General features: G+C 36.6%; 1 protein-coding gene across 4 annotated transcripts in view; it reads right to left on the bottom strand.

The window, feature by feature from the left end:
* KIAA0586 overlaps positions 1–27,028 on the bottom strand; it is a 79,064-nt gene that overhangs the window by 43,156 nt on the left and 8,880 nt on the right. For 3 of the 4 annotated variants that reach the window (XM_081944665.1, XM_081944667.1, XM_081944668.1), the window contains exons 7-24: positions 26,232–26,468; positions 24,051–24,207; positions 22,435–22,614; positions 20,340–20,451; positions 19,683–19,818; positions 18,383–18,424; positions 17,497–17,604; positions 15,867–16,075; positions 14,895–14,967; positions 13,923–14,072; positions 11,956–12,133; positions 10,057–10,245; positions 9,032–9,225; positions 7,110–7,205; positions 5,945–6,028; positions 4,453–4,646; positions 2,567–2,685; positions 368–558 (exon numbers count right to left, since the gene is read on the bottom strand). In XM_081944665.1, coding sequence (XP_081800791.1) covers positions 368–558; positions 2,567–2,685; positions 4,453–4,646; positions 5,945–6,028; positions 7,110–7,205; positions 9,032–9,225; positions 10,057–10,245; positions 11,956–12,133; positions 13,923–14,072; positions 14,895–14,967; positions 15,867–16,075; positions 17,497–17,604; positions 18,383–18,424; positions 19,683–19,818; positions 20,340–20,451; positions 22,435–22,614; positions 24,051–24,207; positions 26,232–26,468 — 2,649 coding nt within the window. The remainder of the gene's footprint in view (positions 1–367; positions 559–2,566; positions 2,686–4,452; positions 4,647–5,944; positions 6,029–7,109; positions 7,206–9,031; positions 9,226–10,056; positions 10,246–11,955; positions 12,134–13,922; positions 14,073–14,894; positions 14,968–15,866; positions 16,076–17,496; positions 17,605–18,382; positions 18,425–19,682; positions 19,819–20,339; positions 20,452–22,434; positions 22,615–24,050; positions 24,208–26,231; positions 26,469–27,028) is intronic. The other variant, XM_081944666.1, reaches the window with a different exon arrangement.

Genomic DNA, 27,028 nt, shown 5'->3' with positions numbered 1-27,028 from the left:
ATATGTGCCAGTTGTCAATCACCCAAATTTTAATCACATGGCCATGGGTTGTAAGCTGAAAAATGGTCGTAAGTCACTTTTTCAGTGCCGTTGTAACTTTAAACTGTCACTAAACTAATGGCTGTAAGTCAAGGACAACCTATAGTTTAAACCACAGGTCTCCAACCTTGGCAACTTTAAGACTTGTGGACTTCAACTCCCAGAATTCCTCAGCTAGCAAAGCACACAAATCATAAAGGTGCCAAGGTTGGAGACCCCTGGTTTAAACCATTTAAATAGCAGCCAATAAACTTTAAATAAGTATTGGCTGCCCAACTCCAAAGGAACTTTATTAATCTCAAACTAAGTACAGAAGAAAACAACTCACCTTTTCTGGCAACTGTGGCACACTGGAAGAAATGAGTGGAGCCAAGGCAGGTTTTTCGCTTTCTCTGTTGCCCAGCATTACAGCGACTCTCTCAGCAAGGGCTTCATTGACAAAATGCCTTATCATTTCAGAATCTACTGGGACGCCAGCATCAACAAATAGCTGAAAGCCTTGAGTGCCTGCTGCTTCAACTGAAGATGGATCAGAACACAAGCAGAAATTCAACTTTCAAAGTTGTACCTAAGATCTGGATATGAAGAACTTTGAACTATATTCCTTATTTTCAGTTATTTCTATTCTCTGCTATCCCAAAACTGATCCTGAGTCAGAGTATTGTTAGGAATGATATGAGATAGAATGCAAGGAATAGAATGATACCCCGTTTCCCCCTTATGCCCTTCTGTTTATATGAGGTTCATTTTGTCTTAAATGCTTAATTTGTAGATTTCAGATGACGATCCCATATACACATGTAATATCTAAGTTTACTATCTATCTATATAAATGGCTGTGTGTGTGTGTGTTGTGTGTTGTGTGTTGTGTGGTGTGTGTGTGTTCCAGCATATCTGTGGAACGCCTCGAGCACTTTCAACCAAACTTGGTACACAGATGACTTACTCTCTAGAAAAAAATATTGTGGAGGTAAGACACACCTAACACCTCTCGGGGTGAGTGTTCTGTTAAGATACAGCCTGTTGTGCTTTAAAATGGATTCTACTGTACTTCCGTAAAATGGATTCAGTACAGCGCAGTGGAGTTGCCATGGTAACGGCTTCACAGCACTCCACAAGGTGGCTCCCTCTGCTAAGGGGGAAAATCCAACATTAGAAATTATTTTTGGTCCAGACATTTTCCCCCTATAAATAAATACCCGGGCAATGCCAGGTTATCAGCTAGTTTCTTATATTTCATAATTAGAGCCAGTTTGATGTAGTGGTTAAGGCATCAACTAGAAACCAGGAAACTGGGTCTGGATGACCTCGGGCCAGTCACGTTCTGTCAGCCCTAGGAAGAAGACAATGGCAAAACAGGTCTGAAAAATGTTGCCACGAAAATAGCAGAGACTTGTCTATGCTATCTCTGAAAATCGGACATGACTGAACGGAAGGGGAAAAAAATCAAAATTCACAATAAAGATATACATGATTATTGAAATCAAGATTTTTTTTATTTTGAAAGAGGAAAAATGCTTATCAAATAGAACTTGAGGAACACTAACTGAAATGTATTATCTTTGTTAAAGTTTTTTCTGAAAGTATTTCTTTAATAATATAGAGTTTATTTCTGGAATTTGCTACCAAGAGACAATAAAGACTGTGGTTAGGAGAGTCTTAAGAAAGAACAAACTCATGGAATATATCTCTCAATATATTTTAAACTTCTCTGAGGAACTAGAATGATTGAACTAGGTCTAGTGAGTATTGAGTAAGGAGAGGTACTAATAAGAATGTCTTGCTCCCTTTAAAACTTAAATTAAGGTTAATATCTCAAGAATAGATAAGATTCATTAGGGAGAATACATTCTTTGAATAGGGTTATATCTCAGTAGCTGACCACCTGCTTTATGTGAAGAAAATCCAGTTTCAAACTACAGCAGCTCCAGACAAGCCTGGCATATCTCGACATATGGCAGAAATATTGCCAATCAAGGGGAAAAAAACAGGAATAAACATAAGAGTTGAGGTTGATGAAGCACAAACTAGAAAGTGTGTGTGTGTATATATATATATATATATATATATATATATATATATATATATATATATATATATATATATATATATATATATATATATATATATATATATATATATATATATATATATATATATATATATATATACTGTATATACAGTACACACACACACACATTCTTCATTTCCTAAGAGAGAACATGATCTGACAATATAATGCATCAATATGTTTTATTATGTTGGGTTGCTTGGAGCATGTTTCTTATTACTACAGAAACAAAAACATGGGAGGGAATGTGATGGAGGCCACAGCACAAGCTTAGGAAAACAGCAGAACTAGGTGAATTGAGGAAAAATCCAATTTATCAGATTCAGTAAATGCAGGACTATTCCCCAATCAAATTTACTATATGAATCTTTTTCCTAGACACCTTCTCTAAAGGCTTGCCACCCATTCATTCTTCTTTAACCGGGATAGGACAGCTGTTGTTTTTTTTTAACTTACCAATGTCCGAGGATACTGCTTGGCTCTCTTCACTCTCTGATGAGCTTAAGTTGCGAATCACCTCTTTCTGAGATGGATACATTCCACTGATAACTCGTGCCATTACTTCTTGTTCTACCCTGATGGAATAATAATGTTTATATTTTCTCTAACTGCACTGTTCAGCATTCTGAATATAAATAGCTGTTAAGTAGTGTTAGTTCATGGGCTAAGGATTTTCTTATATAAATACCGTATTTTTCGGAGTATAAGACACACCTTTTTCCCCCCAAAAAAGAGGGTGACAATCTGGATGCGTCTTATACACTGAATACAGCATTTTTGGCCTCCCGAAACCCTGTCCCTTCACAAAAATGGACAATGCAGAGGCTTTGGGAGGCCTGAAAAATGCTCCTGGAGGTTACTTACTTTACTTTACTTTATTTGCGCTTATAGACCGCCCCCTCTCCCAAAAGGGACTCGGGGCGGTGTACAGTCCATACATAAAAATACATAACATGAATAATTAAATAGTTAAATAATTAAATAGTTAAATAGTGATGGAGGAGGTTAAAAGAGGTTAAAAGAAGAACTGTACATCTAAGTAAAGTATCTAAAATATAGTTTAAAAAACCCTCAAAAATATCCCATAAGTTAAATTTAAAAACAGTTCCCCTAAAATACCAGTAAATATATCTGCCAGGAGGTAGAAGTTATGAATGTGCCAGGCCAGCTAATCGGAACAGGTGAGTCTTCAATTTTTGACGGAAGGAGCGGAAGTCGGTGGTGGTTCTAATGTCGGGGGGGAGGTCATTCCAGAGGGTTGGGCCCATCACAGAGAAGGCCCTACTCCTAGGCGTCGCCCGTTGGCATTGCCTGGTGGACGGCACCAGGAGAAGTCCCTCCCTGTGAGAGCGGATTGGTCGCAGGGATGTGTGTGGCAGGATGCGATCCCACAGGTAGCTAGGCCCTGTGCCATGGAGCGCTTTAAAGATGGTAATCAAAACCTTGAAACGCACAAGGTTGGGGAGAAATGAGTTTTTGCCCCCGCCCCAGCCTCCAGGAGCACCCTACAAGCCTTCTAAAGGCTATGCATGCCCGTTTTTTTGGTTTAAAAAAATGGGCCCGTTTTCATGAAAAAAGGGCCGTTTTTTGCTCGTTTCCCCTCTCCCAGGAGCACTCTTTGCATGCCCCGTTTTTCACAAAAAATGCGGCGTGCAAAGGGTTTGGGAGATCTGCACAGTGCAAAAACTTTTTAAAAAAATTTACCTCTTCAAAATCTTGGTGCGTCTTATACTCGGGTGCACCTTACACTCCAAAAAATACGGTAATTTGTTTTTCTTGCCTTTCAAATTCTTCATTGTCAACCTTTCTGTTTTTATCTACCCCTATTTAACTGCCCCCTCAACACTTCATTTTCTATCAGCACTACATAAAGTTCTCTCTCAAATGAGTATCTTCATCCTCTTATTGTCACTGATGATGAAATGTATTCTGAGATATTATATCTGGGTATGTGAATTGACTACAGGTAATTCCGGACTTAAAACCATTTGTTTCATGTCGGTTTAACGTTACGACAGTATTGAAAAAAGTGACCTACATCCAGCCCTTGCACTTAAGATCATCAATGTCCCAGGGGCTTTTGACAAGCCAAGTGAATGGGGGGGGGGGAGTCAGATTAGCTTAACAGCTGTATGATTCACATAACAATTGGAGCAAAAAAAAGTTGTAAAATCAAACACGATTTGCCACTGCATCACTGGTCGGTGACAGATGCTCCAGTCCTAACTGTGATTGTAAGTCAAGGACTACCTGTTCACATTATGAAAAATCAAATAAACGCTGCAAAGCATGAATGGGATTGAAACATAATGATCATCATTTCATGGTCATTGAGAACTCACCAGCTAATCAATTTGTTTTCCAAGATCTCTTGTTTTTCTATTATCTGATCAAGAATATCGGCTGAAACTTGGGGTGCTGGAGCCACTGGTGGAAATGGAGGTCCATTATATTTTGGAGAACTGGTGTCACCTTGTCTGCTAAAGTGTAGGAATGGTTCAGAGCACTGTGACATCCTGTCATCGTCTCCTTCTTCCTGATGGCAACACAGCCAAACAACATTCAGCATACATTCAGAGTTATCATTGCTTTTGAATTCAATACACATTAATAGCAACAGCACTTAAAATGTAGGCTCTCTGAGAGGCTTAGTGTCAGGATATTGCCCCTGACAATCTGGGTTCTTGTTTTACCGACATCAGAAAGCTGGAAGGCTGGTCAGTATCGAACTCCTGGCTGTGGGCAGAGTTAGCCTACAATACCACATTCTAACCACTGCGCCACCACGGTTCCTAATAATAGAATGAATATAAAATCTCAGGCTGAAAAAACCCAGCAGAGCTTATTCAAATTTTAGACACTCTAGGGCAGGGCTGTCAAACTCACAGTCCACGGGCCTATGCGTCACGTGCTGGCCACATCCACAACCGGTTTAGCGAAGGGGGGAGAAGTCCAGATACATCCCATGATGCTGTTGTGACGCCGTGAGTTTGACACCCCTGCTCTAGGGTCACATTCTGGATGACCAGGACTAGAGTTTGATCTGGGCACCTGGAGGCATTACAGTAATTGAGATAGTTTCAAGTTAATATTCATATGGAGAGGTAAAAAGCTTAGAAACTAAAGAGTTGTGTGATTACTTGTTTGTACTTTACTGATGTGATGGCACCCCAATTACCTACAGGTGAAGTTGCGTGCATCATCACAGAAGGTAGCATACAAATTACACTACAAAACAAACAAGAAGCAATGGGGACAAATAAAGTTAAGTCTAATGAAAGAACAAAACCAGCATTAAGATGCATTACCAGGAAAGCATTATGCAATTAGAACACAATATTCTTCACTCATATATTCTTTTTAACATGAAATGAATAGGCTGCTAAATATTTCATGGATACTTGCAGACTTGTACTTTTAACAAACTGTTAAGAAAATGTTCCTTAATGCCTTAAGTATTTTTACATTTTCAAACATCAATAAGTAGCTTTCAGATTAAAACTGTATCTTGTATATTATCCAGCTTGATTTTTGAAAGGTTTGTTATTATAACCAAATGCATGGTAAAAATGATTCCTGAAGAAATGGAGAAGGCAGAAATTTCTTTCACATCTTATAAATTGATGTCTTAGTAACTTTTAATGTTATTTCATAAGTTGTTTTTTTGCATAAAAACAAGAACAAAATGTGATTTGTTTCTATTGTAATAGGCTATCAAGCATTTAGTAGTTAATCGCGCATAAAAGCCAACAAGGAGCAATGAGTAAATGCAGCAGTGTTTAAAAAGGTTAAACTACTTTTTTATATTGCAAGATAGAATATCCGAAAACTGACCTGAGTAATATCAGTAGCATCAATAAAGTTAGCACCTGGAAGTTTCAGCTCTTCATCTTGAAGCAAGCTGTCTTCTGAAGTGGGCTACATAAAAGACAGATTTCAGTTATCTCTCAAATTTAGCTACAAAAGTATAGTAATAGAAAATAAAATGATGTGATATTTGGGGGGGGGGAAATGGAAACAGGATGGGAGCCTATAAACAAAGTGATTTGGCACATAAAGACCAATGAGAATACTAACTGGTTGCTTAGAAAAAGTTTTGTTTGTTTTAATAAAGATTTAGGCATGTCTGTTCGTGAATACACACAGCAAAGAAATAAATTTAAATGCGTAACTGATTTGATTATTTATGATGAAGGACTGAGCTAATTAGTGAAGGATTACAAGATGAAGAAAAATTCTCTAATATGACAGACCATTTTTAATAAGGTGATGAATGTGCATAGAAGAAAATGAAAGAAATGAAACTAAAAATGACAGTAGAAAGTAGAACTCCTGCATGAAAATAAAAACAAGAAAAATGTTTCAACACAAGGAATGCATATTTTCTGCAATACAGAATTAGAGCAAAAATGAGGATAAGAAAAACCATTGTTCAATGTGAATAGTGAGAAGTGGATAGCTGTAAATAATGCAGCAAAAGAAAAGCACAATTAATATTCAGGAAAATGCAGTTAATCTGATAAAAATAAAACTTGTATTAAAAGTGGATGAAAAAAGCTAAAGGGAACCGCAACAGAATGAACGACATTAAAAATAAAAGTGATGAAATGACTTGAGATGATCGTAGAAAGATATAAAGGTGAATGAAAGTAGAGAAAATGTCTTTTGTCTATTCTATTATTTAGAAGTGAGACTTGAGTATGTCAGAAGGAACAGAAAAGTTGAAGCAGTGGGAATGAAGAAATCTGTATGGTAAAATGAGAAAAAGTCAATAATTTGGTTTGAATAAAGTGAGGAAATATGGCTGTTTTTATAAAATACTCAGCATCAATCAGTAATCACGTGGGTCCTTCAAACTAGGACATACCATTATACATAAAGGCTTTCCTTATAAGAAATTAATCAGGTGAAGCATATTAAATTAATGTTAAATTCTCTTTTCAGCAATAACCCTTTTGCAATATTAGACAAAATTTGCTTATTGGAAACCAACAGATACCTGCATTGTAGCCTTTGCAAGACTAGGTAGTAAAGATACCTGGTTTTCATTTGTAGTGTCACTTGAAACGCTGTCAATATCAATATTAGGTAGTATCTGCAAAGAAACAAATTGAGTTTTTCATTTCTGAAGTGGATACAAGGCACATCTCAATCACACTTTGTATCATCTAAGCTGTGGCAATGGATACACAAATCACAAATAGGTTATAATGTATTAATACAGGTAGCCCTCAACTTACGACCACAGCTCAGCCCAACATTTCTGTTATTAAGTGAGAATTTGTTAAGTGAGTTTTGCCCCCGTTTACGACCTTTCTTGACACAGTTGCCAAGTGAATCACTGTAGTTTATAACTTAGTAACCTGGTTGTTAAGTGAATCTGGCTTCCCCATTGGCTTGCTTGTCTGAAGGTTGCAAAGTGACCCCAGGACGCTAAAACGGTCATAATTATGAACCAGTTAGCAAGCATTTGAATTTTGATCACATAATCATGGGGATGTTGCAAAGGTGAAAACCATCGTAAGTCACTTTTTCCAGTGCCGTTGTCACTGGAATGGTCACTAAATGATCTGTTGTAAGTTGAGGACTACCTGTACTCTAGACAGAAAGTAGGGATGTCAGTATCACTAATATCTTCTCCAAGCAAGACCGCATCAAGAATAAAGAAAGGGAAGAGGAAAGTAGCCAAACGGGAGAGATCCTTCAACACCAACCAGAGAGCTGCAGCTAGTTTTATTTCAGGGAAAAAACGTCAAGCTGCAGTCTTCTCTGCTGAAAAGGGAAACTGTCTAGACAATATCAATAAGACTAAGTATTAATTAATTTTGACAAGCTACTTGTAAAGCAAAGAGTACAATTGTTCTGGCATGCTGAAAATGGAATGGGCATCAATCAATCTGACATTATCACAAAAAGCAAATAATATGAGAGCAAAATAATATATTGTATGCATAAAAACATTGCTTAGTAAGATTGATTCTTAATAAATTTGAATCTATTTTTTAAACTTCTTTTTAAAAAATTGAAGGGCTCTCAAAATGGCAAAGAATGAAAGCTAACAGAAACACCTAATATAGGTTTTATATTTCTTAGGAGGGAACTGTATCCAAATCACAACTTCTCAGTCAGCATTTTCCAAATTTGGCAATTGTAAAATAAGTGGACTTCATTCCCAGAATTTACCAATCAGCAAGCCAGAAGTCCAATTGCCAAGTTAACACTGCTCCCTCTCGTCACCTCCAAAGATTCTACATTGTTTGCAAAAATAAAAATACACTGCCCTGCCTTGATGGTGGCAAAGATGGCAGGAAGGAAACTCTGAGAAGATTAAAAATGGTGTTTGTTCTATATTCTTCAGAAGCAAAAATTGAATGGAAAAAGATAATGACACCTCTCAAAGGTTGAGCTCTTGATGCAGTATTTGCTACACACACAAAAAAGGGAATCATCCCATCTAAGTTATCTAAGGGACATTTATTTATAAAGGATTTTTCTTTAAAAATCAATTTAAACAAATGTAGTTAGTTTGTCTGTACTTAGACATAGGAATCTGCTATCATGCCCACTCCAGCACTAAAAATTAGTAATTAGCTGATAAACTATCAGTCTATTAAGCAGACTTCTATTAACTCTAAAGTGTGACTTCAGAAGACTATTATGTGTTTTGGAAAACACAACTGCTTAAATAATAATAGACTAAGAATATCTCAGCTCAGTCAGCTTAATTTGATTTTATGAATGTTCCCACCTATACTCCCCTTTACAATTTCCTTTTCAAAAATGGTGTGTTCTTTCTGTGGTCTCCAGATATAAAAGTGGGCATTGTGTTTTTCTACCAGAAAGGGATAGAAACAGAGGAAGATACGTTTTTCTCAAAGTGACTATTAATCCACTAAATATTTCTTATTCTTTATTCCATACCTGCATAGTTAGTTTGGGAGGATCCTTTTTCTCTGACTTCATTTCTATTATTGTGACACTGGGCTTGTTCACTTTTGACTTTGGTGGTGAGGGAGAGGAAGGGGGAAGAACAGAAGTTACCACAGTAACAGGATGGAATTCACCTATATTTATTTCTGAAGGCTGAGATGAGATGAGATTGATCTGTTTTTGCCCTATGAAAGTTCAAAACAAAAAAAAGCAATGAAAGTTATCTTGAATGGATTCTAACCAGGAACTAAACTATACGCAAAGCTAAAATTTACAAAAAAAAAAAGATGAATCTGATAAAAAGATATTATGAGAAATTCAAAACAAATTGCAAAATTGCAACTTGATAGACAAATGTAAAGCTAGATAGCATGCCAAGCACCTACATTCTTTTGTTCATGGAGGAAAAGTCAAAAATCAGAATTTATGGTCAAAAATCAGAAAATACCTTGGAGCTTATCTATTCAATTCTCTTGCTTCATCAATGGCTATACATGGAGGGCTAAATCAAGCAACATTCAAAGAGTATCATTCAATATTAAATGGAAGAGGGCTGTTTCTTTCATGATCTGCTTATCACCTTCTCAGAGAAATCTCATCAGCCAATGCTGTCCTAGCAAGGCCTATTGACCCATGCAAATATTTTAAGGCAGGCCAATCATTTCAGTAAAAAGACGGTTCAATTTCTTCAGTCCCTCAGTTTCTCAGGTGAATCAAATCTGAGGTATCTGGAGATTATGAACACAATTCTATTTCATAATTTTCAAATTTGACAAATGACTTTTCCCCTCATTTGTGGGAATTTCAAGCTTTAAGAACAGATTGATCTAACTATCTATCTATCTACCTACCTACCTATCTCCCAAATCCCTTATTGAGTGACTCTGAGAGGTATCAAATTAAGACTTGCCTTGGTATTAAAGATAATCAAAAGAAAAAAAAAAAACACTGAATCTCCAGTTATCCGATCTACTTTGCGCTAAGCAAGAGTGCTTGAGTAACTTTTTAATTCATACCTAATGGAATTGCCATTGGAATGAGATGACCTTCAAGAGAACCAGATGCTTCACGAATCGCTTTCGTTGGACTGAAAAGATACTGTAGTTCCTGATGAGAAGCAGATACTAATTCTGGCTTCTTAGGATTGATAACTTTATTGTCCAGATGGGGGCTGGTCTGTGTCCTGGTAGATTTTACTTTTGTACCTGGTGAAATCAGATTAATTATCTGAGCACTCTTTGTTAAGCAGGTCCAATGAGTACCAAAAATAAAACATTTTTTTTCCAAAAAGGAATAATATAGTGAGTCACAAGGCAGCCGATAATAACAAGCTCTAGCTTGTGCATTGAGGACCAAAGAAACAATGACTACTAGGACAAAAATTTCACATCAAAATGCACTGAGTACCAAATTTGAGGTCTTTCAAAACAGTTGGAGTACCAAGATGCCACTGTAGTTTATAAATCCTAATGCTGTATTCAAGCAACATGCAAAACCTAACAAATAAACCACATTATAGTTTAGCATGATAAATGAACCCAAAAAAATGTTTAAACACACAAAAGCTTTTAGAATAGGTTTGGCTGGTATTCAAGCAGATATGGGACTCTTGTAGCAATCTGAAACCCTCTCCTAGCCCCAATTGCAGTTTCTCAGCCCCTGAGATCTTGCTGATAAATGTGTTTCACACGGACAGCAGCACAATTTCTGCCTTCCCTGCTCTGCCTTCTTACTTTCAAAAATGAAAGATAGGGATAGAAATGGGAGACTACCCGGGGGGGAGGGGGGGAGACAGCTCCCACTCCCACCTCCCCGCCCTCCCATACAGCCTCAAATCGTGTCACTGAAATTCAGCAATTTTGATACTAAAAATTAACTGTGGAATTTTGGCTCATGTCGTGGAGGGATGTTAAATGTGGGAATGGAAATATTTGACTACCAGAGGGGCCTCATTTCTGTTTCCACCTTTTAATTTCTCCAAACCAAAAAACCAGGCACAGCCTCTTCTTCCAGTTTCTTACATTCCTTAGAAGTTAGAAGGAGGTAGAACTGTGAACCCTGCTTCTTTGCAAAAAGCGAGGCATGTTAGCTGGTTCTGCATATGCACCCCAAACATTCTTAAGGTGGAATGACAAAGCTGTTAGACAGTCTGTGTCCTGGTAGATTTTACTTTTGTGCCTGGTGAAATCAGGTTAATTTTGTTTTCACACACTGTGCAAAATCAATTCTGAAGTGAGCCTTAGTTTAAGAGGGAGTCAAGCTAGTCTCCAAAGAACCTGAGGGTAGAACAAGAAGCAATGGGTGGAAACTAATCAAGGAGAGAAGCAATGTAGAACTAAGGAGAATTTTCCTGAAAGTGAGAACAATTATTTGATATTCACAGTTATCTCTGCAGGAAGGAGAATGGTAGAGGGATTAACCCTCTCCTATGACCTATTTTGGCAAGAAATCCTCCATTTTACAGAAATCAATGACTGCCCTTCTTTGGGAGAGAAAATGACTGGCTCAAGAGATTTAATTATTTATTATTGTTATTAGTTTATAATGTAAAATCCAAAAAATACAAAAGAAAATAGTAGGAAAATGAGGAAGGGAGAAGGGAAGGGAAAAATGTAGGGAAAAGGGAAAAAAGAAAGAAAAGGCATTGACTTCCGACTCGCTTTGCTGCAGTAGAATAAGATAATAGCATCAAACCTCAATTTTTTACTTTTACGTAGTAGTATAAACTAGTCATTTCTAGTGCACGGTGGCAAAGATAATTAAATAAATGTCCTGAATATGCTATTTATCAGAAATAGCTATATTAATCTACAGATTTTTTACAAGATCAAGGTGGAATAAATATATATCCTAGAATAGAAAGGCAAGCTGTTTGTAATGTTCTTCAGGGAAAAAGAAAACAAAACACTACCTACCTTTAACACTTTCTATTACTTTTGGTCGTGGGGGTTTTGATTTGGGAGGTGGAGAATTGAAGCGCAGATATGGAGATTTCTTCAGGGTGCTTCTGTGACCTTGGTAAACTGGCCTGCCATAAACCTGAGAAAGATACTCTTCATTTTGTGCTTCCAACCTTGTTTTCAGAGAACTCTGCTTAAAAAAGAAAAATCATTCTGAAATTTGACTTCAGATAAGTAGATGGTTAAATAAGAATCATTATATTTAGCCACCTAAATCCAGAGTTAGGAGATAGAAGGCCACATTTATTTATTTATTTATTACAAGTATTCCTTGACTTACAACAGTTCATTTAGTGACCGTTCAAAATTAACAACAGCACTGAGAAAAGTGACATGGCTGTTTTTCATATGGCGGCGGGACACTGCAACAGTCATAAATACTGTACATGCCAGTTGCCAAGCGTCTGACTTTTGATCACGTGACCATGGGGATGCTACAACGGTCAAAAGAATGAAAAAACAGTCATAAGTCACTTTTTTCATTGCCGTTGTAACTTTGAACAGTCACTAAATGAAAAGTTGTAAGTCGAGGACTATCTGCAATGATTTTTTGTGTGTGTGTGTGTGTGGTGTGTGTGTTTTCGTAGATTTTCATGGGTGTAGCTATGCTGGTCTTGTTGTATTTGGGTCTTTTCCGGTGTAAGATTGAGATTGTCTTGGCAACATTTCGGCGAGGTCTCACTCGCCATCTTCAGGCTGGTGTTTTTGGCTTAGAGCATGGTCGGAGCTGCCATTTTTCTATAAATCTTGGTGGGGGGGATGTGGAATGCTGGCTTTTTTTCAGTAAATGGATTGATTGGCTGTGTGGTTGTATCATTATTGGTAGATTGGTGCTGATTTGTGCTGGCTGTGTGTCCGTTGTTGTTTTGTGTTGTAACGGCCTGGGGGCTGGGTGGGGCTTGTTTGTTGACTAGGGCTGGTTTCCAGATATATATATATATGGATGGATGAAAAACAGTTCGACGTCACTTTTTCATTGCCGCCGTAACTTTGAATAGTCACTAAACTGACTTACAGTGACTGTTCGAAGTCAGGGAAGCACCAAGGCTGGGCTTTCTTGGCACCTAAGGCATTTATCCTCTACTTCAACTGAAAGTCCACAAAATTATTGCTAAAGGTCTAGCAGATTAAAAAAACTGTCATCAACATGACAACTTGCTCAGTGACAGTTCGAAATTAGCGTCATCCCAACTAACTTGTGTTCTCTTGCGTGTGCCCACTCAAGCACATTCTGCTCACTTATAGCGCATCGGCCCACCTTCATTCTCCAACACCTAAAAGCTGCGCCCCACCCTCACCCCACAGCACCTGTGCAGCAGTTGTGGTATTCAAATTTTTTTACTACTGGTTCTGTGGGCATGATGTGGTGCGTGTGGCTTGGTGGGCGTGGCAGGGAAAGGATACTGTAAAATCGTCATTTCCACCCCACCCCACTAATCTGCTTTCCAGCTCCATTCTTCTGTGCTGGGCAACAAAAGAAGACCCAGCCGATCAGCTGGAACCTGGAAGGCAGTGAATAGATGGGGGCGGAGCCAACCAGAGGTAGTATTAACCGGTTCTCCGATCTACTCAAAATTTCCGCTATCAGTGCTCAAACCTGTCAGAATTGGCTGAATACCATCTCTGCTGTGCAGCCCCACTGAACTCATTGCCTGAGACTCCTACCTCATTCCACTTAAGTTATGATGGCAACCAAGATTGTGGGATTGCTGTTGGCAAGTGATGTAGTTGCCTGACATCATGCTTTACAGCCACATTGCTTAGGAACAGCAATCCCAGTCCCAATTGCTGTTGTAACCTGAGGACAGCCTGTGCAAGTGGCAAATTCCTCATCTTCATGAAGTTCCTGATCAAATGGCCTCTGCTGACTCCAGCCTGAACTAGATTTAGCCCACAATAGCTCCCATATAAAGCATTCTCACTTTTTCTGGCAGTTTTGGAGACTGCTTTGCTGTAGGCAAAAGTCTTTTGGGGGGAATTCTTTGACCATAATGAGATTTTGCATATGCTTCTCTGCTGGATGTCTTGATGGCCTGTTGTGCCTTGAGGTAGTCCTTCCTTGCCATTTCATCCTAAAAAGAAAGCATAAAAGTAGAAATAAAATGATAGTTTTTAGATTAACACAAAGGTTGATGGAGTTTTAATGTGTGAGCAATGCTTTCAATGTAGTGCTGACAGTATCCACAGGAAGGAAGGCAATTGGTATTATGTTGCAATATCATATAGATTTAAGGGTGTGTGCCTAATATCAACAATGACGTAAAATAAATTTGTACATATTTTTTTATAAAAATGCTGAAGACTCAAAAAGAAAGTACACTGCTTTTACTGGTTTCTGTCCTATCATTCTACCAATTTTCTGCAGTCTAAATTGTCATAAAGGCTATGCAAATAAGCAGCACTTCTACAACTTTGCTAAATTCTGCTACTGCAGAATTTTCTATGCAAAATGTTCTACTTTTTTAAAAAAAAATAACAATCTGGACAGTTATCTAATGACTTAGTGAAACCCCAAGATTGTTAATCTAACTTTGCTTTTATCCAAAAGTAGGTATTTCCTTTGACTATATATTAAAGCATTCAAATCAATCCAAAGGGTAAGGGAGAACTTATTTGTCCAGTTTGTAACTTAGGCAATCTTTAGTATAATTTGCTACATTTGGAGGAGACATATATTCACCGATAATGGACATTTCTACAATAAATTTTGCACTATCAAGTGGTTAGGACTTTGCTGTTATAGGGCCTTGATTCAAAAACTAGAGACAGCTACTGTATGTCTGTTAGCATTTGCAAAAATTGAAAATTGAGATGTGAAATGCCTTCCTTTGGGAAAGATTTAGAAAATCATTTAGCAGAGTTGTATTTTGCTACAAACCATTCTGCTATCACACCTGAATTTCCATGCTGATTGTCTTAATCCATTCATCTACTGTCTTCCTGATCCTTATTTCCTCTAGGACATCTCTAAAAGAGAGGAACAGCAGTAGAAAATTAGAGGAAATATCATCAAAAGTAAAAAAAAACTTTGCTTTAATAAAGAGTTTGAAGCTCCTGAAGTTGAAAGAAAGACAGAGATAGCTAGAAGTAGCACTAATTTGTGTGTGTGCATGTACACCTTAAACTATTCAGATGGACAACAGAGTGGTATTCATGAAGCCCTTAACTTTTTTTTTAGTTCTCCTACCCACCCACCCCTAGCAATAAAATCCTGCTCCTGAAATTTGTCTGAAATCCATTGATAAACAAACTTAAAACTTCCTACAAATTGTCAGAGATAAATAAAGCAAGTACAACCACCCAATACAAGGATCCCATCTTATTATTTGTATGATAGCATCATATCATGCTCATATTTACTGCAATTCCATGGCCATCCAAAATAAAGGCATAGAAAACAATTGCCTGCTTCTCACTTATCTCCCTTTCATTTATTTTAACCTTTTAGTTAAAAACAATCTTGGATTAATAGCATGCCTTCTTGGATCTCAGGAACTTTTAATCTCACTGATCTATTATTGGAAATGCACGAAATAAAAAGTTTCATGTGACAAACTTATCTTCAGAAATTCAGGGATGCAAACTTTTCACCTTTAGATCAAAATGTTTAAACATTTTCCTAGGCATAGATAAAGAGTTGGTTGAGTAGCTCTTTTAATTCATATTTATGGTATGACTTGAATTTTGGGGGGTTAATTTTACTATACAAGTGGTGTGTGATTTTATATTTGTCCACAATCCTCGACCTCCCTTACAAAGGATGGAAACAAAATTCATATTAGTCCATTTTAAATGATTGTAATTCTGAAGGGAGAAAATATATTCCTAGAACAAAGAAAATTCAAACTCAAAATATAGAACTCTACCGATCTGCTGTCAACTCATCTATGAAGGCATGCAAAGCATCAGCATCCTTGGCACGAATAATGGCTTCCAGGTTTTCTTCAAGAAGCCTTTTATTCTTGCGCACTGTTCTTAGGATCTTTTCAGCATCTCTCAGTATAGATTTGGATGCCTTGTTTGACTGAACAATGGATGATTTGGAAAGTTGCTGAAGTTCAAGAAGATTTCTTTCCTGAAATCCAAATAAATTTTAAAATGTCACTAAAATCTCACAATGCAAGGCATTTTGAATTTTATCTATAAACACTCCCTACAAATTAAGATGGTAAATCAGCTGCAGTCACAGTTTCTTCTATGCTTTTAGAATCTGCTCCGAAGAATTGGCAGATTTTGTAGCATACCTAAGAAAAGAAGCACATCTGCAAGCACAGAGTACTTATACAATACTCACTTCCCTTTTTTATGCAAGAAGTTCAATTTTTAATTATAGAGAAGGATTTACTTTTGGGGGCAAATATGAAAAAAGCAGAAGAAATTATTATTATTATTATTATTACAATAAAATAATACTTCTTATATGCAGTTTGAAAAGAACTAAATATTATTTTAATTCTTTATTTTAATGTTTACAACTTGCAATATATTGCTTGATATTGAAGTGTAATACAGTCAGTAGGAACAGCAAAGTGCAATAAAAATCTAAACATTTTTAAAAGGCTAAGCTAAGTGCCTTGTATAGAGAAGTATATTTTTGTATTGAAAACTAAACTACTGGTTAATCCTAGCCTGCTCAGTGAGTAGAGGACACTCTTAGCCAGAGGTCTATATGCAAGATGGCCCTCTCTCTATTGCCATATAATACTGCATCCCTCTTCTATCAGTGAATTCATAATAAGAGCTTCTTTTGATACTAGCACAACAGTAAACTGAGAGATGCACCCAAGGAGATTGCCAATAGGAACAGAGCAGTTATAAAATTAATAACACTATTTTTATTACATGACAAATTCTCTATGGATATAAAAACATATATAAATATTCCTGAAGAATTTGAACAGAAGTACGCTAACCTATAAGAAACAGCAGAAGTCCATTACTATATGTTCTACTCAGTGGTGGGTTCCGGATCCCGTTGCAACCAGTACGGTTGCAACGGGGCCCGGCATCCTCTACATAAACGCGCACAGTGCGTGTGTGCATCATACCTGCCAGCGATATCTCCACAAGCCTTCGCAACGCTCCAGCTGCTCGGCGGAGCATCACGCAGGCGCTGTACACGCCATGTGCAGAAGCGCCAAAGGCTTTAAAGGACAGGTAAGGAGTTCACGCAGGTGGGTGGGCCCTCTGGAGCACTGTACCGGAACAATACCCAGTGCTCTGGGCAGGCTCCAGTATACCCATACCGGGGCATACTCCTGAAACCCACCACTGGTTCTACTTAAAATTAAATTTTGTTTGAGTTCCATGGGCTTGCAAAGAATTACTGAATCAATACCATCTAACTTAAAGGTAAAGCATCTTCAAAAATGTAGGAAAGTCAGGGACTTATGCCTGCATCTCACCCCAAACAGCAGCGAGGCTATCAGATGAACCTTAGGGATCCACATCCAGGGTCCGTAATTGAGCCCATTACCTGTTTGCTCCCTGTCATACCTCAGTTTGTGGTGGCATCTTGAGAAGGACCTCTGATGAGGGGACAGGTTGATGAGAAGATACGTGGTCCTTCCTTTGCTCAACTTCTTTTGGGTATGAGGTTGTTGTCTGCAGTTTAAGAGAAAAGGTAACTGATGCCTCTGAACAGATATTTTAATGAAAAAAAGAACGAAGGCTATCGACAGAAGAAGATGCTAAAAGAAAACCAGTTGCAAACCCTTCTAGAGTATCAGTTCTCTTACGGTACAGAGAAGTAGCATGTGGGTGAATTTGAAGCGGAAGAACTACACATTGTCTTAATTACATAGGATGGATATTAGACTAACAATAGTTTGATGTGTTGATATTTGCTTTGCTACTGTATCTGGCCTGTCAGCCTTGCACTGGTTGAAAGGAGCAAAATTCTGATGTATTTAAGAAGCAATTCATACTTGGCAGATACAAGTGAAATATTTGAAATCCAGTCCCAGTTATAAACTTCGACATAACCTACCAATATAGTGAATTTCAGCAGTTTCATATTCTTACATCTTTTAAAAATGAAAACACAAAAATCTTGCTAGATAAAATTAGAGGCCTATCTAGCTCATCATTATGTTCCTAAAGTAGATAACCAAATCCAGTGGAAAATCAATCAGCAAGCCTGAGCGCAATAGCACTTTCACAGGAAGTAAACTGAGTGACATATCTAATGCTTTTTATATAGGAAATAATATACAGCCATCATGACTAATAATTTAATTGCAGGAATAAAAATTCAAGCACATGATAATACTATGGTGCAATTACTGTATTGCTCATTTAGTGCATTTTAATGAGGCAGCCTGAGCTCCTTCAAATCAAGACCCATTGAATATATGGTATAAGAAATAAACTGAAACAGAACCTTCACAAAATTGTTCATGTCCGATTTCCACTCCTTTGCATCCTGTAAAGTGTAAAAAATGCATTATAGAAAGGTCTCTAAACAGATATACTACAGTTCTGCACCACAATGGAGGACAATTATTTATACGAGGCATAATCCTCTGAAAACTGTGTAACATTCTTTCACTGAGGGGTTATATATGTTTATTTAAGATACTTATAAACCGCCCTTTATTCTCTTGGATGCCAAGTCTAACAAACATGCTCAACTTCTAAACAGGTTTTTAAACTACTCAGAAGCTGCATCTAGTCTAAAACGCAATCATGAGCACACTATGCTCATATAGCACTGTTATTTCACAAGCTGCACTGGTTGCCATTAGAGTCCTATTTAAGATACTCCATCTCACCCAAGAAGCCCTTCATGGCACAGGCCCTACCTATTTGTGGAACCACTTGCTTTTAATTACCTCTAGCTGGCCAGTAAGATCTGATAGGGTTAGCTTACTCCAGCCCATTCACTCACAACAGGGTTATCTGGGAGGAATCAGGAAACAGTTCTTCTCTGTTGCTATGCCTGCCCTGTGGACTAGCTTTCCCTCCAAGATCTAGATGGCCCCGACCCAGGCTCTCTAAGGACCTGGTTTTCTCACCAAGCCTGGCTCAGGAGGTTTTGTGAGCCTATTTTTGTTTCTGGTTGCCTGAATTGCCTCTGGCTCAATATGTATTAATATATTCCATTTTTGATTTTCTTTTTGCTTTTAATTGCATACACTGCCCTAAGTCCACTGTTTAGTGGATATAAGCTGAATAATGACAAAATTAAAGGGGGGGGGGGATCCATGATGGCTACATCCAATGCAGAAAGTTAAAACCAAACTATATTGTGGTTACTACAATGTGTGACCCAGTTAGTAATGTCTAAGTACATGTTGCAATGAGAAACGAAATGTTGGATGAGAAGCTAAATGTGTCTTCAAAGAAAACAAGAAAGTCTCTTGAAAAAGCACATTTGGGACACCTCCAATAATTTCAGCATGGCTAATGAGGGAGAAAGCTTACCAAAGCTGAAGTTTACCAACATCTGTAAAAGCTGAAGCTCTCTTTCTTTTTGTAAAAAAATATAGATCAGAATTGTTGAAGCTTCTTCACTATAACCATTTCTTACGAAATAGCATTTGTGTGTAAATGTGTGTGCTTACGAGGAAGGTTAAAGATGTTTAAGAAGCGGTATTTTAAATCACAATAAATATCTGTGCATGTCAATATCTGTGCATGTCAATTATTCCAAAACATACACAACACACAAGCATTTTTACCTGCAGGATATCATGCATTTCTCTTTTTAATTGCCCAAGATCATGAAGCACATCATCTGCTTTTTTCACAGTTTTCCCAATGGAATCAAGATCTTCACTTGCGCTTTTAAATACAGAGAATGCTGTCTGAGGTATGCTGGATAAAAATATTTTTTTCAAATTGTCATTAATCCTTACTGAGATTCCAAATATTTTAACTTCTGAGATTTTCTAAATCAGTCACATTTAACCAACTAACCTCCGGATATTTTGCTCTTTCAAAAGTTACGAGGCTACATACTATAATACCATCCCATACAGATGACAGCATAAGAAGTTTACCTTGTTTGGTATACATAAACTCAAATAGCTACATGTATTTCTCCTCCAGTTAAAAAAGTTGTGAAATTTTCCCTAATATGTAAACGTAACACTTAAATCATCGTAATACTGCTGATCCATCAAGTAAAATACAATTTATGTTTAATGTTGAAGGGTTTTCCCACAATTAGACATTTTTCAATCACATTTAAAAGCTAATGACTTGAAGTAAGAAGAGATATATTTCTCCACCTCAGTAACTTAAGCCTTAATGCTGCCTGGGGAATTCCGGGGCCTGAAGTCCACACATCTTAAAGCTACTGAGGTTGAGGAACACTGAACTAGAGAAATACTTACTGCTCACTCCCTAAATGCCATGACACTGCCCGGTTGGTTACTTCTGAGGATGTGCTTGGATTTAATGTAGTTTCATGTGCTTTCAGGATTTGCTCTAGAAGTTTCCCTCCACCTAGTGGAGGGAAAAAACGCACCCATATATTGCAATGTATTTAAATAAGATTCAGAGGTTGAGGGGGTGGGGATGACACAGATTATGCATTTTCAGCAAGGACTACTTATTATTTTCTGAGAGAATTAGCATTTCTTGTTTTAGAATCTTCTCTTGACAGGCGCTTTCAGTTTTAGAATTGATATCTTGGCATGCAGTTTAATCAACATAATCATATTTCACTGTATTGCCTCTGTAAAAAAGCATGCTGTAATTTAATATGATGCTGAAAAAAACCTTCCAGCCAATACATAGTAATTTGAAAAAATATTACATGCCAAATTGCAAATTAAGAGTTTATGTAATAATCACCATGTATAAATATAGAACAGAGCATAAAATGCACTGGATATGAATTAATTTGAATTCATGGAATTTAAACAGAGTGCACATTATTCATTTTCTAAACAATTACAAAGAAGAAAGCTCAGAAAAGACATCTCTATGTAGTTCCCATTGTGTAAGTAATCCTAGTAAAAAGAGCTTCAATAGCACAGTCTTGTCACTTAGAAACACTGTTTTAATACCACGCCTAAGAGGTTCCTAACACTGACATATTAAAAGTTAAGGTAATTTCAAGATGAAAGATACAACTGAAAATGCTTGTTCAAAAGGTCAAGCTAAAAGTTGTAACTTTAGTAATTATAGGGTTTTCATCATAACTAGCTATTGTGGCAGGTCCGCTACTATATTTCTTTTAATACAAGGAGGAGGAGTGAATGGAAATAGTAAAGAGAAGGAAGCAACAGTTAGGAATACAATTAGGAGATGTGCAGTATTTACACAATAAACAGAAGAATAATCTGAGAACTTTACATAGGATATGAGGGTGTCTAGATTTGAGGATTATGTAAGAAGTAAAAGCAGAGTGTTCTGAGAAACATAAATAATGGTTGACAAAAAGAAGGAACATTCGAAGAAATCCTAGCTGCAATGAAGATGAAACAAGCAATACATAGCAGTGTTAATTGAATATTTTGGTATACAAAGAAAATAGACTGAACTGGAAAAGGGAATTTTGGCTAAATAAAAGTGTTGTAGAAGAAAAAAGAGGGTTGCTGGACTTGTGAGCTCTAGTGCTTATATCCAGGGGACCCTGCAAATGTGACATAAAGAGAAGGGAAAGATAACAATGAAAGATAAACAGAGGGAGAACTGGCATGCTGATAAATATGCCAGAAATAGCTTATAAAGATTGTAAGTATCTTGGCAACGCCTTTTTTCTGGATTGGATACAAATTCAGTAAAGATACATTCCCAGTCATCATTTTTAAAACTGAGAAGCTGATATGCTGCTAGCTTCTAACATCATTTTCATTTAAAATAATGTATCTGTGCCACCTGCCCAGGTAAAACTTGTTATAGAAAAAGGAGGGGAAAGTTGTTTTATTTGAGCAGGCAATTAGAATGCAGAAAACTGACCTGCAGAGTCAGCAGCTAATTTAATTTAGCATTCTTACTTTTTTTAATTCTTATTTATATTGCAATATCCACCACGAGTCCAACTAAGTGGGACGGTATCAGAATAATGTAAATGGACATCGAATCCCTCTACTTCCTCATCGTTTTAGAAATAGGAAAGTTCCTTACGTGACATTTTTTTGATAATGAGCACAAAATTACTCTCAAATTTGCAAATACGGCTCAGAAGATTATCTACCACTGATCTAGATAAAGAGATTGGGACGTCAAGTATGTAGAGGAGCAATATCTTTTTGGCATGTACACAATTCTGTCCTTTATAAAAATGCTAGCTTCTTTAGATAGCAAAAAGGCTTCATTTAAACTTTTCCCAAACCTAGAAAGTGTAAAGTGTTTTTCCTCTCAAAGGCTAGAAAAACCCAAAGAATGTTATATTATTCTTCTATAATTAGCATACTAAATGAGCAATTAACCAAATAAAAGGAAACATTTCAACAGGTTTTGAATCTTCCTTTTCCTTACCTAGAGTTGTACCACAAGACACATTTTCTTTCTCTCCAAAAGACAGCTCTTTCTTTGCCATTTTTTGTGAAATTTGAGCATCTTTAGATACAGGCATAGGAGCATATCTCCGTGGTGCCGGCGTCTTCAAAGGGGATTTCTGTATATGAACAGCCTGTTTTTCCAATTGCCGTGAATAGACTGGATTATAGGAATATGAATATACACATTATAAGTAACAAAAATAGAATACCGTATTTTCAAGCTGTAAGAATTATACTTTAGTCACAATTCTCTCAATTAATCAAAACACGTGTCAGATCTTTTGGAAGAGAAATCATGTTTTGATTTGAAATTAGGAATCTGGAGATAAGAAAGGGGCAAAGCTTTACAGCACAATGCTGATCGAAGGACCATTCAGCCTGAACAAGGTGATCCAAAGTTTCCAAAATCTGGGAACTTTCAGTAATCAGTAGAAAAGAGAAGAAGGGAGATTATCTAGTTTCTATCTTTCCATGTTTTCCAGCCTTTGTCAATTTCATTTTAATTTGGAAGTTTAAGGCATGACAGGTAGAATTCATGCTGATTATTAGTTGATTCAGATATTTAACTCTGAAAGGAAACTAGAAAAGAAAGTAGGGAGAAGATATAGAACCCAGACTATGCACTGTTAAGTGGAAGGGGGGGGGGGAGAAGGGGAAAACAGAAAAGAAAATATTAAATATATAAGTATATATTTAAGAGTGAGACATAGAGGGGGGGGAATATAGTTAGGATAGATTAGTGAAGGTAAGGGAATAAGAAATGATATTAAATTATATTTGGGTTTGCGGAAATACCATCCCAAGGAAACATAAATTGAAAACTGAAAGAGACACCTACAATAATAGAAAAGATAGAGAGAGGAGGAGAGAATGAAAGGAAGATGGGGGAAAGAAGAAAGAGGTAAGGAGAGGAGGATGGAGAGGAGAGGAAGAGAAGGAGAAAGGTAAGGGAAGAAGGCAGGGAAAGGAGAGGAGGAAGGAAGAAAGTAGAGAAGGGAGGGAGGGAGAAAAGAAAGGGAAAATAAGTGGTGTTATAACAGGAGGAAGGGATGGTAAACAAAGCAACCCAAACTGTATATTATAACCTATCAAATGAAATAATAAATATATAAAATGATAAATGTAAAGAAGAATAACAATTATGTGAATGTTTACTTAAAATGGTATGTAAGAGAATAAAAAATAAAAAAAATTCTTTAAAAAAAAGATATAAAAAAAGATATTTAACTCTGTTTCCTCTCTTGGTAGAGGCTTATTTCCAGACATAACGACAATACAGGAGATCTCAAAATCAGATCCAAAAATAACGTTTGGTATCCATGAGTGAACTATCAAATAGGTAAATCCCTTGCTCTGTCAAAAAAGAACCATATGCAAAAATAAAGATGGCCCACTAATAGTGTTTTGGCTATTCCAAAACTGAAAGGTGGTGAGTGGACTATTGAAACAAGAGCTAGGCTTTCTTTTGTTTGTATTATCAAGCAATTCTAACTTACTTGTGTTTATGTAAATTTTTAAATATATATATATAACTTTGTTCTTTGTCCTAACTTTACATTAAATTTAAATATAAATAAATCAAATATATCTCACCTTGTGCTGCCCTAGGCAGAAATAAGTCCTCCTGAGGCGTAGTTTGGTTACCAAGCAGCTTCCCTGCCTTCACAGCATGTTTTGATAATTCTTTGAAAGGTGCTGCCTTAACAGTTTGGAAACCACCTGAATTCAGCGCAGAGCTAATTAACTGAGACTATGAAGAAGAAATTAAAGGTTCAAAAGAGAAACATCAGTCCCAATTATGGTTGCTAAGCAAAGACAACCAGTACAGACTTCTGTAACAATGGCTCAATTTTGACTGCCTTATCTTAATTGATGACAAACTGGTATGTCATCTGAGCCTGGACTATTGGGTAGCATATGATTAAGCAGTCCTCCGGGAAAGCAGTGTAGGGTATAGAAGGGACCATAAAGCAGAACCACTCCTGCACTAATACCTCAAGCGCTCCAACTTTGTTTTCATCCCTAAAGAAAATCCTACCTACCTCCCACACATTCTCTCTCCAACTGCAAGGAAGGACCCTTTTCTCTTTTTGTTGTTGTATATAAGTAAACAGAAATTGGCTGTACAAAGCTGAATGCTCTCTATTCTAACCCTACATTTTTTTTTCATAGAAGAATTGGGTGATCATTGCCTTTACAAAACAATGTTCATTTTAGTCCTTCTTTAAAGTTGGAAATAATAATCAATATTTCCTAGTTGTTGATCAGCGGTGATCACAAGAATATAGAAAACAACACCCCCAAAACAAAAAAATGCATTGTTGAAATGTTTTGTGGTGCTTTAGATATTTTTAACGACCATGAACTATGCCTATACAATACACAACTGTGTCAACTGAAAGATCATTAATTCATGAACAAATGAAAAGCATAAGTGTTTTTTTATCAGGGCAACCTGGTCTACCCAAATATGGGACAGCATACTGTGTCCGTGTTTGCCTTTATTCCTTTGTCAGTAAATATAAATTCAACACAAATTGAAAGGCATAGGTGTTTAGCTGCAGATAAAAGGAAATGAGGGGACAACGCTTTTGAAAATACTCAAGTACATATTGATAATCTATTTAAAAAGTGATAATTAAAACAGGAAATGGCTGGTCAGCACAAGCTAGCTGATAATTCCTCATATGGAAATATGATTAAATGTACAGAAAGAAGAAACCATAGATATGCTGTATATTTGAAAATATACACTAACATGCTGGATCTCAGGCCTACTGCGGAAGTCACTGCTTTTATAAACATTTCTCGCATGCTTCAGTCTGCATCATCCAATTTCAGTCACAAGTCTCAATGGGATTTTGGCTTTTCCCCTTTACCAAGCCAGCATCCAAACAGATTGCTGGGATTGCCTTTCATCACAAGGTATCAATAGGCTCCTGTGTCTTCTACTCTTGATTATTTTCACTAATGATTTAGATGGGATGATGCTTATCAAATCTGCAGGCCATACAAAATTTGGTAGGAGGGCTAGTACTCTAAGACACAAATAACATTCAAAATGAACTTGATAGAAATGGGGTGAATAACAGAATGGAATTTAAAATTCTTCACTCAGGAAATGAAATGCAAAGGTATAAGATGGGGCAATGCTGGCTTGATAGGAATAACTGCAAAAAAAGTTCTTGGCACAGTTGATTGTTAACCAAGTAACACATAAGCCAGCAGTGGGATGTGGTTGTAAAGAAGGCAAATACCATTTTAGGTTGCATCAACAGAAATATAATTTTCAAATACCAGGAAATAATTATTCTACTCTGTTCCCCTTTGGTCAGATCCTACTTGTAGCACTGTGTCCAGTTCTACATGCGTTCAAGCGGAGGCAAGACTGCAGCCTCTTTAAGGTGCCTTCATTTGGATTCCTGCACTAGGCAAGGGATTGGATTTGAGGCCTAAATGGCATTTTCATTTCTGTGATTCTACGGTGTTAAATGATATAAATGTGCTACTTAATTCAAATTCTTCCTTGAACTTGGAAACGAACTGCTCTTTCCTGCACAAAAAACGTAACATTTCACGATTAAGATGAGAATCCTATTTTTTTTAATAGTTATAGGATATAAAGGTATCAATATGGTTTCAATGAAGAAGGGATGATAAATCACAATGAACCATTTCCCCATCCATGATTCTTCTGGACAACATTTATTCCCAGTGATAAAGAGAAAATAATTATAAAATAAAATAGCAGAGTTCTATATTTTATTGTTCTACCTGGATATTCATTTGTTGTTGCTGCAAATTTTCCAGATGTTGAATACGTTGTTCCATGAAGCTATTCATCTGTTTTTCAAGTTTGCCAACCATCTGATTGCTAGAAGACCCCTCAAGCTGCTGAGCCTTCAGACTGCCTTGCTGTTCAGCCACACGCTGCAGCTGTTTATCTGTCTCTTGCAACTTAGTTAGCATTTCAGAAACAGAATTCACTTTTGCTTCCAGGTCACTCTGGACCTGAGTGAAGAAACACAGAGCTTATGGGCCTTTTCATCTTAAAATCAGACTAATTATCTCTTAGCTTTGGAGGATACAGAACGATTAAAAGGTGTGTATATCTATATATCTATATATCATCTATATATCTATATATCTATATATCTATATATCTATATATCTATATATCTATATATCTATATATCTATATATCTATATATCTATATATCTATATATCTATATATCTATATATCTATATATCTATATATCTATATATCTATATATAGATATATAGATATATAGATATATCTATATATCTATATATAGATATATAGATATATAGATATATCTATATATAGATATATCTATATATAGATATATAGATATATAGATACACACACACACACACACACATATATATAGATAGATATAGATATAGATATAGATATAGATATAGATATTGGCTGGCTGGGTAAAGAATCAGCCACCTGGCTTTTAGTTTTTTAAACAATGTAGTTGTATAAAAATAATATTTATTAAAAATAATAAAATATATTTATTAAATGACTACCAAAGAAACA

The sequence above is a fragment of the Natrix helvetica genome, assembly GCF_964273705.1.
Source record: "Natrix helvetica genome assembly, chromosome: 1".
NCBI lineage: Eukaryota > Metazoa > Chordata > Lepidosauria > Squamata > Natricidae > Natrix > Natrix helvetica.
The sequence above is the reverse complement of the archived record's forward strand: the minus strand, read 5'-3'. Positions and strand labels throughout refer to the sequence as shown.